Below are 15,701 nucleotides of genomic sequence, written 5' to 3'. Positions count from 1 at the left end.
GTTTCATTTTTAAATTCAACACACTGGTGAATGTCTGACATTAACCTGGCCTGGAAACTTTTCTCCGGCAATTGGAACTCTTCCTTTCGGCAAATTTGAAACCTTGTCTGCAGCCTAGAAGTAATCTTTCTCTAGTGACGTCTCGAACCGAGAAGCTCCTTTCTGGAAGCGGGAAACTCCTATCTCAAGCAACGTGGATCCGGGCAGTCTCTCTGATGGCGACTCTGGACTGGGCAGCCTCTTCCCTGACAGCAATTCTGGAACCGGGACCCCTTCTGCTTGCTTCAGTCCCTTTTTATTAGGCCTCCCCTGAGACCTCGCATGAAGTTTGGCAACCCCCAAAGAATCGGTAGGAGTCTTTCATCTTAAGTTTGAAGTTCGGCACGCCTTTGGTTCTCCTCCGCTTTCTTTTGATTGTAAGTTGCCAGCCATCGGAAAGTTGTTTGAACTCTTTCTGACTGACTTTGGAGATGTTTACGCTTAGAGCCTGCAAGCCTTTCTCATACATACAAGTTTTAATAACAATCTTTTTATGCCGCCATGTACAGCTTCGGCAACAAAAACACTGCTTTTGTTTTTAACACTCTAACATATTCTTATTAAAGCAGTATATACAGTTAGCTTCAAAAGAGTTATTTACAAAAACATCTAATACAAAATATACCAAGACAAACAATGTTTATTTTTTTACAATATTCACATAGGACTTAACCTAAGTAAAAAATCGATGTAAATGTGCTTTGGAATCTTTAATATTTAAGCTACAATCGAGTTTTTACACTTCGCTTATAATCGTATTCTCTCGGCTCGCTGTTTGACTTCCACTGATCCAAATTAATTCATTTACCTGGACTTATAAGAAAATTACCGATTTGATAATTTTAACGAAAGATAAATAAACAATAGCAATACACTTAAAGCGAATTAAAAATAATACGCCATAATGATAAATAAAATATTTAAAAAAAAATCAGCTGACACCTTTTTATTCCCGTATATAGGGAGTAGGTGAGGCCGTTTAGCCCTATCTAACGTCTAGAGACTGAGTTGGCAGTTCAATCTCCATTACCCAACCAGAGATAGCTGGCCCAAGGCTATCACTAATTAAGCGGTACGCAGTGAAGAGAGACGGCTCAACAAGTGCCGCCTCTCGTGGTCCCTAACCCTAACACTCGTATTTAATGTCTGAAATAATGTGGGTTCTACGGTCGATTTTCTTGAGTTTACGGGACGAAAAACCCTAGTTTCCAGGAAAAAAACCCGCTTGCCCGTGCCAGAGATCGACTAACTCGGGAACCGGTCGAAAAAAGGCTTAGAAAAATTTCTTCTAGTCGCCGACTAGATTCGAAACCAAGTAGTCTTCCTTCGTGCGGTCAAGCGCCGTGGCGTGAAAACGCCACACCACTCAGCTACACAGGCTCTTCATTCGATCATCGAATGCAACGAACGCGGCGTCGCCGCGTTCGCTTCTCAACATTTACCGCAGTCGGAGCACTCCGTCTCGCGGAGCACCATGGTACTATAAAAATAAAATATTTTGTTTTCAGTTTTAATTAAATTTGTAAGTAAGGAGGGATACACAAGAGATCGACCAAAAATCGCTCCGCGATCGATGAGTTGAACACCTATAATATATGAAATGCAACAAACGATAGTAAACCAACGTCTGTCAGGGCTAAATTATAACAAACATGAGTGGTTGACTGCTGCACGTCCAGTTAGAAAAAAGTTTTATTGTACCACATGCGATACACATGATGACGATCTACATAAATATTTGATTAGATGGATTGCTTTTCGTAATAATCCGTTAAAGTTTCATTCTCTCTTGCAATGAATTAAATTAATTAATTACCCATAATAATTAAACCATAAAGCTTCTTAAGTATTTTCATTTCTTAGCAGGAATAGGAGATTTTCTAAAACAATCACTTAGCTTCCAGTCTTTGGCTTTCAATTTCCGAGTTCGCAAATGCACTTTTCTGTGACACCTAAGTGAACATCTGAGACTATGGACACCATTCTGTGATCATAATCCTAATTGATATGTAGGTAACTTTTTAGTGGTCGATTCTTTTGAGTTTAGTGCTTTGCTAAAAAAAAAAAATAAATAAATAAATAAAAAGAAAAAAATAAACTTTTCTAAATTTCTGAGTCTTTAATATTTTTTTTTTTTTAACCAGTGTTAGTTCACAAGTAATGAAGTCGCTCAAATGAAAGCTGACATCTTTTATACAAATAAAATATTTCGCTGCAAAACACCATAAACAGATTATTCTCATGATGTCACAATTTTTCTGAACTTTTGGAAATTCTTGGCACAAAGTCTAAGAGCGCTGCAGTCAGTTTTCACTATTTTGTACCATAAATATTAAAAATAAGAGAAAAAAAAATTAACTTTAAAATGTCCAGATAAAAGAGTAATTTATTTTTATTTTTTCGCAACTTCAACAATTTGCATGTAATAAAACCCATACTTACACATTTTAAAATCATAACAATCATAATATATAACATCTGAAAAATTAAACTTAAAAAATAAAACAAAAAAAACTTTGACATTATGGCGTTACACGTAAGATACATCTATTCCCTCCCACACCATTAATGTCTCATTTTCTCGATTCCCTCCCTCCAATAACTTGTTCGGCATTATTTAAAGACAGTTCTGTATTCTTCTTGTATTTGATGCACTTTGCTGAATTTTCGTTCGCACCGAAGAAGTAGTTATCTCTCGGGAGGGGGGGGGAACTGTGAGGTAAAAAATAATGCTGAAATTTTTAAAATCAGGGTGCCTTTTTTAATTATTATTACTTTTATGTAAAATGGCACCTACACCAATTATTACTTTTCTTTTCTTAGCTTCAGTCCTAAAATTAATTAATCTTTTAATTAGCCTGTTACTTTCGTATAAAGAATCCACTGAAAAAATTAGTTTTGAGAGTTAATGAAATTTAATTATAATTTTCCTGTAATTAAAGAAATAATATTTTAGCAGACACTTCTAAACAAGTCACTTTATTTGGAAATATTTAGAATTTATGATCGCTTCTGTTAATGTTTCACTATAATCTGACATATCACCATCTTTTTTATTTTTTCCCCTTAGGTTTTCAATTTATGATTGGGGTTAATAATCTCCTTCATAATGATACCATGTAATTCGATGCACTGTTGAGGTTATGTGTTCTTGCTTCCCTCGAAAGGCTTAGCTTTGCAGTTATTTACATGAACCAGTAGTCGGTCTGGAAAAAAGGTGCGACTACATCGTGAGCAGGGAACTAGTTGTTTTAAATAACTTTTCCAAGCAGCTTCTGCCATTGCGTCGATATCAATAGTTCCATCTTCTAAAAGAAGAAAAAAAAAATCAAATTCAATTTCATATTGTTTTAAGTAATGTTAAGTAAATATAATATTACAATTTAGATTTAATAACAGATAGAAAGATAATAAATAAAAACATTTTATTGATTTTATTTGAAACTGTAAAATTTGCACTTCAGTTAGTAGTGCTCCATGCATACTTAAATTGTGCATTGTAATTTTTAGAACCCCGAGTCTCACGGAACGGGTTACAAATTATGTTGCCTGAGATTCGTCTCTCTATTCGTCTCTCAGGCAACAAATTATGTTGCCTGAGAGACGAATAGAAACTTCATTCGAATCAATAAAAATATGAAGCATACAATATTTGCTGTTGTTTGTGATTACAAAAGATCTAGTTCTGTGCCATCCAGTGGCGGCTCGTACATAAGCACTGCGACACTGCAGTACCCCGAAAGGAAAAAATGAAAAAAATTAAATTTTGTTTCTGTTTATGAATAATAACAATGCTGACAACATTATATAAATGCAATAGATGTTAAAGGTTACAGTTTATGTTTTGACATTGATTGAATAGTTAATAATTGGATTTGTTTGATTAACGCTTTAGATTACCAAACAAATACACTGCGATCTAACGGACTGTCGGAATTATCATGTTCTGCCAATTGCAGCTAGACTCGCCGATATTCGTTTGCGCTTGTGATTGCACTTTACAAGTGATTCCGACACTGCTCGTTTGGACAGTGTCGCATACAATTTACAGAAAAATCGTATGCTTGCGCGCGTTATTTCTATGAGATACGAAACTTTTATTATTTTGCGTGTTCGTAGTGAAGGTGAACTATTTTTTGTAAATTTTATTTTATTTTGTTAAAATAACATATAATTATTTATTTATTATAGATAAAGGCTGAACTATGACGAGTGTCACTGTTGAAAATATGAAAAAAAATTATATTTTAGACTCGCCGATATTCGTTTGCGCTTGTCATTGCACGTTACAAGTGATCAGTGTCGGAATCACTTACAGATAAATTGTATGCACGCGCGCGTTGTTTCTGTGAGATACGAAACTTTTATTATTGGTGTTTGTTCGTGGTGAGGGCGAAATATTTTTAATAAAGCAATTTTTTAATATGTAAATTTATTTATTAATAAATTGGTTACCGATTAGGAAAAAAAAAATTTTTTATTTTATTTTGTATATGCAGCATCCCCACTTAAAATTTTCACCAGCCGCTACTGGTGCCATCACTTAATAACTACAGAAAAAGAGCCTAATATAAATGCCCATGGTACAGACATTGAGGGTTTACGCCTCATGTTATGAAACATATCTGGCTTGCTATGCCTCGGTCGAAAATGGGGCTCTCCTTGAATGTTAATCAGCTGTCCCAACGGAAGAAATGGTGAACAATGTCCACAATTCGATAATGTCAGCTAGAAGATCGACCACTAGATATACTGCCAGTACTACAGGCAATTTTCAAGAAAGTGGTCACTGCTGTGTAATGTCGCTTTAAAGTTGTTTAACATCTACCCCGTTCACAAATCTTCACACACACAAAAAAAAAAAATAATAATAAACACTGCTATCCAGTTATGCCTTGGATAATGACACTCCTTTGTGAAGAGTTTCTTGATATACAAGACACTAACTTCTTTGCTGTTTTGAATAAGCGCGCTGCAGCACAGCTGGCATGAAGTTTGTCGATTTTTGAGTAGATCACATTGAAAATTAACAAATACAGACGTTAAGTGAAGTCCTGTAGGATTAGACTACAAACTATTTATACTCCTCTTTATACTTAATGCCAAGGTTTTTATAAGGGGTTCTGACATTTAACATGTAACTGCCACTATAATGTTAATGTGTTTATTTGATTTTGTGACCGTTATTATTTTCTTTACTTTGGTTTACTATAAGTGAAAAATATAAATGAAATACAAATCCTGTAAAGGCGTGCAAAAACTAAGAAACTCAATTACAGCAGAGGGCGTGTTGGTATTCTGCCTGCCAAAAGTAAATTAGCGGTGTGATTTGAACAACGTCAATGCTGTTGTTTGTGTTTTATTTATGTGTATTTTAATATGATGATAAAATCGTTTGGTCGCCTTCATTACTCTGGGAGTTAATATCGTTCTCATTTGCAGGTGTGTACAATTAATTCTAACGCTATGCTTTTGTTAAATTCTGAAAGAACTTTTAAGAAAATATTCTCTAGGATAAAATGGCGAAACTTTTCACCCGCGTAAGAAATTTTATTTACTTCTTGCCCTTTGCTACGAAGCTAAGTCTGTTCGTCTCACCAGTTTTCAGAACTTACTGCCAGGTAAGAAAGAGTTTCATTTAGTTATAGTTTAATGGAGGTAATTAAAAAACTGTTTATTTGTGATAAGAGTTAGGATTAGCAATAACCGTGTACTATCGCCGGCTATGGTTTGCCGCTGTGCAAAGGAATAAAACAGTCACCCACCTCGGCAAATTTATATAATTTTTTTAAGCTTTCAAGTTTTATTATCTTCAGTTATATTTCCATTTTCTTCACAGAGGAGAAATTGGTATCATTAGTATCAGGGAAAAAAAAAAAAAAACGAAACAATAACGAAGAAACACGCTTTGGACATTGTGCTAATTGTAGTCGTTTGGTATGCACTACTTTGTTCGCGTAACATGTAGGATGTGTTCGCAGCGAGTTTTATTTTTTATTATTTGCGAATTGTGCATTTAAAACCCAGATTTAAAGTCCCAAACATGTGGGACATTGCTCACCAGGATAATAGTACGGTAATCACCAAATATTTCAGGTTGTGCGAGTTCGAGTTTACTCGAAGAACTGCAATTATCATTAGAAGTGATATATATATATATATATATATATATATGGTGACAGGTTTTCTTGCTGCTGATACCTTATTTTCATCGTTTATAGCCAAGTGTAGTTTAAATTTACTTAAAATTAAATATTACAACTGCGGATACTTAAAAAAAAAAAAAAAAATCAACACTAGTACTAGAGACGTAGGATGAGAAATGCTGGTACCAATAATAAAATTGCTGTTTTCGGGGGCTTATTTGCTTTGTTCTCGTAACATGTGTTCGCAGTGAGTTTTATTATTTACTTTTCGTGGGTGGAATATATATATAAACACCCGAACAGTAAACCTCTGGTCTGAGAGTACATGTCATAACTGCCTGTCATGATTTCCTGTCTCATTACGAAACAAAGTTCGCGCGGTTAGCCTAGTGGCTATTCGCTTCGCAACTATATGCCTGGAAAAAGAGTGTCTGGGTTCGATTCCCCTCGCCGACGTGAGGAGCTGAAGGATCTTTCTCAGGCATTGCCAAGTTAGCCTGTCTTGGGCGTGTTTCTTCTCAGTTTATTTGGGGTTTTTCCTCCCGCAAGCAGGCAAACCGGCCCGTGAACACACACGAATTACATTGATGAATATTGTTCTTTGGGGATGCAGCAGAGGAGTGGCAAACCGGCTGCATTAATTCGCCGTAAATCCTCATTAGGCGGGGGGGGGGGGCGCAACCCGTCCTAGGACGGATGAAAAAGGCTAGGGATAGATATGAAACAAATTAAAATAATTTCTATACTGCTTTTTTGGGGTGTGGGATGGGGAGATCATTTACAGGTCGTTTTACTTCTGTTTCTTTCTGAAGGATTTTTTATTTCTTAAACGAAACTCAATAAACTTAATCAGTTTTCTTTGGGCTCCACACACCCCAATTTCATAGGCTATAATTATGTACTGTACTCTTTTAATAGTAATGACAGTTGATAGCAGTACTATTAAATGCCGTACCGGCTGAACAAATACGCCATGTGAACGCCGAGCACGTCTAAACATAGGACAACAGCACATAATATCGTACACAGTATGTGCGCACACACATTGAGCAGTGTTTATTGCCAGTCATTTCATATTATGAATATTTGTTTTGATATTACCTATAGTAAATATAATGCAAATGATCGTTCAATCTTGTGCTTCTCTGCGAACTAACGAACCTTTTAGTATATAAGGATATTATCAGCTAAATGTAGTCTCTTCTCCCCTCCTTTTTTTTTTTTTTTCTTCTCCTTAAGAAAAGGAAGTAAACCAGTTGTTCTCAAACTCCGCCGATACACTTTGGGAACCAACCACTGTGGAGTAAACATATTATTTAAGTGTTTCGTCCGTAGACGCCTTGTTTACGTTATTTGGCCTTTCTCCAAGTCTAATACAACTGAGTTTTTCTCAGCGTTAACGATAAAATGCGAAGTACATACTGCCCCCTTTCGTTATTTTTAACAGTTGGCCATTGATAACGCTCGTAACTTTTCCCATATAACTTAAAACTGATAATACCATTTTTTCTTACTTTGACTTCAGTAAAGTGATACATAATTTTGATATTAATTAAAGGTATGTTAAGTGGCCATCGAACACGTTTTGTGTCATTTAGTTGTCTGATTTTTTTTTTTTTTTTTGTGACTGGCAATTTATTTGATATGTATGGTACAGGGAAGGATTATCTCATATGATAAATAAGGTAAAAGAACGTCCGCCATCGTTTCCTGCTCTAGTTTGAGTGTATCAACAGATGCAACTTTGAAGTGGAAGGTAATGCTAAACTCTGCAGGCATTTGATCCAGTATGTCGACGAAATAGTTTATCGGCTTATCTCTTCCTTAACATATTCCAATAATACAAATGATAGTAATTATTTTGTATAACCACGAATTTCATAAGGGAGAGAATGAATGAATGAATATTCTTAACATCAGTCTTAGCCGTGTTTGTCCTGAAGTGGCCGTCAGACGTCTTTTATGAATTATTATTATTATTATTATTATACAAACATCTCCTGGAGTCAAGACTAATCAAGGGAGGCAATAGTAAGATGCATTCTAACAGAGATAATGTTTGTCATACCTCATCTTAAATTGGTTCAATCTTTGAGCACTTACCATCCTATTTGGCAATAAATTCCACTCACCAACTACTCTCCATGCAAAAAAGTCATTCTGCACTCTCTTATGCACCACACCTTTATACAACTTCCAAGAATGACCTCTTGTCTCTATCCCCTTCCCTTCTTCAACCCTTTGAAAAATATCCTCGGTATCTATTTGATGAGCACCCCGTAGCAATTTATATCTCAATCATATCGACCATCTTCCGTCTGTTGACTAGCTTCAGTAATTTACATTCTCTCAACCTGTCTTCATAGTCAGCATTCCACAATCCTGATATTGCTTTTGTTATTCTTCTGAACTCTGCCTCTGAACTTTTTCCACAGCTTGCTTCTTAACTAGGAACGCAGGTGACCAAATCGATGCGCAGTAGTCCAGATATGGGTCTAATCAAAGCCTTGTACAGCGGAATGACCACATCCTTATCTCTACTTGTCAGTGTTCTTAATATACTGGCATTTATTTGTGCTGTTTTTATTATTTTTGCAATATATTCCTTGAACCTCAATTCTTTATCCACCAATATCCCAAGATCATATGCTTCCTCCGCCTCCTGTAATACAACCTGTCCAATACGATACGCATCTTTACTATTTTGAGATGCAAAACCTTACATATACTAGTGCCAAATTGATATCCCCCACTTGTCTTCCCACATAGCCACTTTATTCAAATCGCTCTGAAGCACCAGTATATTTGCATCATTCCTAATAATTCCGTATTATAACACAGTGACGGCTGAACTGGATAAGGGTAATGGGTTTACTGGACCTTGCTAAGGCCTTTGACAGGATACCACATGGAATTCTAATCAGTAAATTGCAGCATATGGGGATGGACATAGGTTGGTGAGATGGATAGGAGGGTGGTTGACGGAGAGATATCAGAGAGTTCTTTACTCAGGAGTAGAGTCCACAAGACGGCCTGTGACTAGTGGTGTGCCACAAGGATTTGTTCTTGGACCACTGCTGTTTAATTTGTTCATTAATGATATAGGAAAGGATCTGAGAGGCACAGTTCATTTGTTTGCGGATGATGCGAAGTTGGGTAGGGCAATAGTGAATGCAGATGACGTCAAAATTTTGCAGGATGATTTGGATAGATTGGAGGTCTGGGCTAAGGAGAATGGATGTCAATTTAATGTGGCAAAATGTAAGGTTATGCATTTTGGGGTGAAAAGATTGGCGGCAGTTTACTGCATTGGTGGAACTGTGCTCCAGGAAATTGATGAGGCACGAGATTTAGGAGTGTTGGTGGATAAGGAATTGAAATTTAGGGGACACATTGCAAAAGTGGCCAAATCAGCTCATCAAATCACTTGGTTGCTGAAGAATACGTTGACAAGCAGAGACAAGCAGGTTATTGTTCCTCTGTATCGAGCCTTGATAAGACCCCATCTCGACTACTGTGCCCAGATTTGGTCACCTAGGTTTCTTCTTGATGGGGAGGAGGAGGTGGAGAGGATCCAGAGGACCAAGATGATAGCAGGTCTGTGGAATGAAACTTATGAAAACAGGTTGAGGATTTGTGTGTTGCAAAAATTGGTTGATAGGCGGAGGAGGGGAGATATGATTGAGACATTCAAATTACTGAAGGGTTTCTATAAAATTAATTCAGAAGATATTTTTGAGAACAGTGCTGGTTGTGGGAGAAGTAGGGGACATCCATGGAAACTGGGCAAAAGTGTGGTTAGTAAAGGTGTTAGAGCTGGGTTCTTTACTTTTAGAGTAGTGAATGAGTGGAATGCGCTCCCTGAGTCTGTGGTGTATGCTGTGACAGTGAATGCGTTTAAGGCTAGGTATGATAGATACTATATGAATGTTGAATAGTTGTGATGAATATGATTTGGGGCCTCCCTCGATGAGTCTAATGACTCCCTGGAGTTGCCCGTAATAATAGTAACAATAACTTTTCCCAGCTTAGCATCATCCGCAAACAGCTGAATATCTGCTTGCAGACCACTCGCAATATCATTAACAAACAAATTGAACAGCAGTTGTCTTAGAGCAGAACCCGTGGGACTCTGTTTGGGACACTGGTTTTGCTCTCCTCCTGAGATTCAAGTCACTTATATCCGGGGTATGGAAAGTTGTTGATTTTTAAAATTCAAATAACATTAACCATCTATTTCAGTAGTACAGTATAAGCAAAGTAGTGGTGGTCTACAGTGGCATCCATGTCTACAGTGACATTCGAGCCCACAGTCTGTTGGTTCAAGTCGAACGACGCTATCCACTTGTCCATCCAGGCTGGCTTCCCAGCCTGCAAAATCTATGATGGCTCCTTTCCTTTTACTTATGCGATGTTATAATAGGGATTTAATTTTTTGTTTCATCATTACATTGTCACCACCACTCGACATTATTTACTAGAAAGCCTATGTTATTATGATATATTATAATTTATGATATATTAATTAGAAGATTACTGTAGTATTTTTATATTAGATACGCTAAATGTCAGTGCTGTTTATAGGTCACGCTTCTCTCTCTCCATTCTGGTTTCATATGATGGCGCATACGCGGCTGCAGGGTTCTCACGGAAAGTCTTTTTTTCTCAGCCAGAAGCCCTCACGCAAATAACAGACATACTATACCGGTCTCGTAGTCTTAGCTGCTTCTGTTTCAATCCTAGATAATTCCCTCACGCTTTCTCTCTCTCTCTTCCCCCTCAATGAAATGCAAAAATTGGGTGAATCTTATTAGGTACTATCCAGTTTTTGAACTACGCATACGCGGCAATTATTCACTCAGAACATAGTAGCCGAGAATAATTACTCATTGGTAAATTGACTCAGAAATCCGTTATAACGAAGTCATATTACACTAGACAAATTCCCCCTATCGCTAAGTTCATTGTACTTATTTCATAATTGTGTCCTTCATTATTATTCTCTGGCGGCGCTGCGCTGTACTCTGGATTTGGAAGATCCGAAGGCATACAAGTGGTGATGGGTATGAGAAAATAACGTTTCGACATCGCTTCGATTATTGCATTAAGAGGATTTTATTAAGTGTCATTTTAGTTAGTTATTGTTTCCACTTAATATACGTTACCTCGTAGTATCAAGCTTGGTTTTTGCGGCACAGGTCTCTGTAGAGTTTCCGGCAGTTTATTGTTGTCTTGCTTCCATTTCTGAAGGCACTGTGATTCGTGAACAGGAATTGCTGTTCCACTAAATTGCCGGCCGCAGATGTAACAAGTTACTGTAGGCATTTTACGTGGTGTCCTGGGTGAATCCTGAAGGGGAAAAATTAATAAATGTTTTTTATTTTTAAAGTAAATAATTTTAAATAAACAATTAAGGAAATTATTGCAGTAATTCAGAGAAAGATGTTTCGTAATAGCATTTCTCATATAGTTGCCTCATTATTACACTATGTACAGTATATGATCGTGCGATAAAATTTTGCTACAAAAATATTCAGATTGAATGAAACATCTACAGATATTTGAATAATGATCCTAAATAACAAATGTGCTTAAATTTTATCAAGCGCTAGGCAGGAATTATTACCACGCCAGTAATTAAAACAAAGGCGCTAATCAAGTAGTCTGAATCTAGGGGTGGTTTAACGACGACTGCGTTCAACGTCGATCCAATAGCATGCACTAATCGATTCTGTTTGAAAATGTTATAGATGTTGTCGATATTTTCATTGTTTTCACGTGAACTATCGTTCATAACGTTTGTGACAAATGTGTGTCTGGGGTGTCTGTGTGTGTGTGTGTGTGTGTGTGTATATACACACACACACACACACACACACACACACACACACACACACACACACCGAGATAATTAAGAATAAAAATTTAACAACGACACAACTACCTCCAGAGCTTACATCTCCTTACCTTACATCAGTTCCCTCTCCCCCAAACTGACAAGAATTTTAAAAAAAGTTCAACATCAAAACGTGCTTCTCTACTTTACCAAAACTCCGATCTATCCTTAGTCAGCCTAAAGAAAAACATCACCATCTTCAGTTCCCAGGGTATACAGAGTTATTTGTAGTTGTGGTAAACCATATTATGGACTTACTGACAAATCAATCTTTCTCCTTCTTGAAGAGCACAAAAGAGACATCTGTTATAATAGAATCCGAGCCAGCCATGTCTTGTTTTCTGTAAACTCTGATGAAGGCCGCCAACACCAAATAGACTGGAATCTAACTTCTAATATTCACAAATATTATGATGAACTTGAAAGACGTATCCTGGAGTCGAAAGAAATCGCCATTGATTCTATCCACATGAATAGCAACCTTAGCTACAATTTACCAGACTTGCATAGCTCTGCTATTCAGTATTGGCGTTCTCCCGAGATCACACGCATGCATATAAATATAGCTAGAACTGAAGCGCGGACTCCAATTCAAACTTAACTACAGTTTTTGAAAGCTCTGTTGTTGTATGTAATGTTTCTGTCGGTCTTTTTGTATATACCTTTGTGCTTTGACACCTGATGAAGTTAGCTTACCAACGAAACTAGTTGTGTCGTTATTAAACTTTTAGTCTTAATTATCTTGGTGTTTTAAGTCATTAAAACTATTGAACATGTTCATAAACCGAGTCAATCTACACACACACACACACACACGCACACACACAAAGGAGCTTCATCGTTGGTATTTACCTAACGATACACTGGTCCATAACCTAAGGACTAACACTATTTTTGAAGATTGCATCCACAAATTCAGACAAATCAGCTATTTGCAATTTGTATAACTGAACGATTTCGAGTAGAAAGCGGGTACACATTCAAATTTTCGAATCGCGCTTAAAGGTGTCATGTGGTTGCACTCAACAGGGTTAAAGTCAAAAGACTGCTGTAAGCTAATTGTTTTGAAGGAAGCACTTTTCGTGAAGGAATAAAGTTGCAAACTTGGATGTCTTGAAATCGAAGACATCATCCCGATATTTCACACCGGGAAGAATTATTGGAAAGCTTGAAGGTCGCAGTATTACTGATATTGTCTGAGAGTTTGTAATCTCTCATTGCTTTGTGTCCAGGTTCTGGGCAGCGTTTCAAGCCAATGGAATATATTTCAGACGTTTGCTGAGAGGTCGCCCTCGCTCTGCCTTGGAGCATGAAGACAGATTTTTGGTCATAACAGCAAAACTTAATCGATACACCACGGTAAGTCAACTTGCAAGTCGCCTCCATTCCAGCACAGGTACGCGGATTTTTCGACAAACTGCAAGACCTCTGCAACAAATAGGACTATACACCCGAAGACTTGTAGACTTCGGGTGTATATCCATAAAAATTGAAGAAGACACCAATAGGCTAATGTATATTTTACAGATGAGTTGTTTAAGTGTCTTTCCTACGATTCTAAACGACGCTTGATCTGGCGTGAAATTGGTACTGCTTACCATCGCAAGAATGTTCTTGAAAGGGACAGATACAGCGTTGCTGGGGCGTGTGGGTAGGCATTATGCTTAATGGACGCACCGAGCTACAAGTGCTGGAAAAAGGGACTATGGCTGGTGAACGATATTGCAACGAAGTTCTTTAACTTCATGTTCGATTGTTCCGTGGTGCTGTAGGCGAATAATTCATTTTAATGAATGACAATGCCACACCACATTATACACGAGCAGTGGAGATACTTCTGGAGACCTAGGATATTAATCGAATCAAGTGGCAAGCACGCTCTCGATCTCAGTCCCATAGAACACGTTTGGTACGCAGTAGGGAGACATTCCTGGTCGAAATTCCCCTCTATAAACAAACAAGGTCTTATGCTTGCTCTGAAGGAGAAGTGGACCAGAGTGCTTCAAGAACTCCTGAATCACTTAGTGCTAAGCATGGTACAAAGTTGTGAGAGCTGCATCGCAGTTCGGTATGGACATATTCTATATTGAAATGTCTCTCCGCATAGTTTTCTGTAAGCATTGTGCATTAATTCTTTAACTGTGTCCTTAGAAAATTTGTAGCTTTTGCCAAAAACGCATTGCAATTTAATTTGTAGGAAATTTATGACATATTTTTGTGTAATATAATTTATTAGTACGAGTGATTAACTGTCCAATAGAACTTTGGCATGCTGAAGCACGCATATTTGCAAAATGAAAGGACTAGAATGTGTGATGAAGAAGAGCACGGTATTTAAACTGGTTCAGGAAGTTCAAGGTCGGTAATATTTCTCACCAAATCCGAATCAATTGGCCAGCCTTAATCAATTAATCTCGAGAATGGATTGAGACTAGTGCAGTGGAAAACGTATAAACTGCCTGCCAAACTTAATATTTTAATCGAAATTGTGCTAGCTGGCAAGATGGCGCTGTCGTAATGGCGTCAGAAGCTTCGATCGCGTTTGTCTAGAATTGCTGTACAAACACAAGATATTACGCGCATGTTACAATTTGAATGCACAAAATCACTAAATCACCTTGGATGAAGCAGCGCAGTAGGTACTGTAAAAACTTTAAAAATATCGTGTTGTGTGTGTTTGGGGGGAGGGATATTTCGAGGGTGTTGTTCATTATGAGCTAGCGCGAGAAGTTGATGCCATCAGCGCTGAACTTTATATTCAATGACTAAGGTAAACGCTGTCTTGGCAATTCGTGAAGCCAGCAAGGGTAGCACCAGATCACATTTATCACCTGGGATGTCGGATAAAAATCAAGAAGATGGAGATAGGTTTTTCTTTTCCCTTATACAGCCGGTTCATCTCTGACTCATTTCCTGCGCGGACGCTAAAAATTAATCAGATTCGCCTCACGTCATATAATTTCTGTTAAATCGAGACTGAATATTAAGAGATATTTCGCATTCGGGGACTAAGTCTGGAATCGCAGAATAATAGAAATTCGTCGATCGAGATCATAGACTTATTATAATCAATGGCTTATATATAATCCGGACTAAAGTCTCTTGTAGGAATGAGCATACCATATTTCATTCGAGAACCTGTGAACCTCAATGAAACATTAAAGCGTTTTACTATAAATGCAGTTTCTCCCATTGCTATTACTAAGCGTTTATAATACTTATAATGATCTTGGTATTGCACTACTTAAAATACGAGTTCTTCAAAGACCCACATTTGTCTTTTATCAGTGCAGTTTTAAGGTACAACTTGATATCACTATTCCAAAATGCTGAGGCAGACAGGAATCTGTGATACTTGTAGCACTACATGTCGAAACTTATAAACTATCGATCCTAGCTGTTGAAGGATATCGTTAACAAAATACAGTATGTTCCGTTTAGAGTTTATATTTTTTTGAATATTTTTAGTTTCAGTTTATGAAGTATTAAAATAAAAATGTCGAAATTGCATTTTGATGTAGCACCCACCTACTAAGGCTGGTAAACCTATAGTACTTTGGTACTGTGGGCGTGCTAAGGAATGCGAACCACGCGTTCAAACAGAACCACATTCCTCAATT

At 37.3% G+C, this 15,701-nt stretch overlaps 1 protein-coding gene across 1 annotated transcript in view; it reads right to left on the bottom strand.

Moving 5' to 3' along the window:
- Positions 1 to 3,180: 3,180 nt before the first annotated feature.
- The window catches only part of LOC150099805 (uncharacterized), a 96,617-nt gene continuing 84,096 nt past the window's right edge, over positions 3,181 to 15,701 (bottom strand). Inside the window, exons 4-5 of the mRNA XM_090403495.1 lie at positions 11,351 to 11,534; positions 3,181 to 3,347 (exon numbers count right to left, since the gene is read on the bottom strand). Of these exons, the coding sequence (XP_090259621.1) occupies positions 3,181 to 3,347; positions 11,351 to 11,534 (351 nt within the window). The remainder of the gene's footprint in view (positions 3,348 to 11,350; positions 11,535 to 15,701) is intronic.

This window comes from Typopeltis vanoorti, chromosome 14, assembly GCF_054136105.1.
Source record: "Typopeltis vanoorti isolate ZY-2024b chromosome 14, IOZ_Tvanoo_1.0, whole genome shotgun sequence".
Lineage (NCBI taxonomy): Eukaryota > Metazoa > Arthropoda > Arachnida > Uropygi > Thelyphonidae > Typopeltis > Typopeltis vanoorti.
The sequence above is the reverse complement of the archived record's forward strand: the minus strand, read 5'-3'. Positions and strand labels throughout refer to the sequence as shown.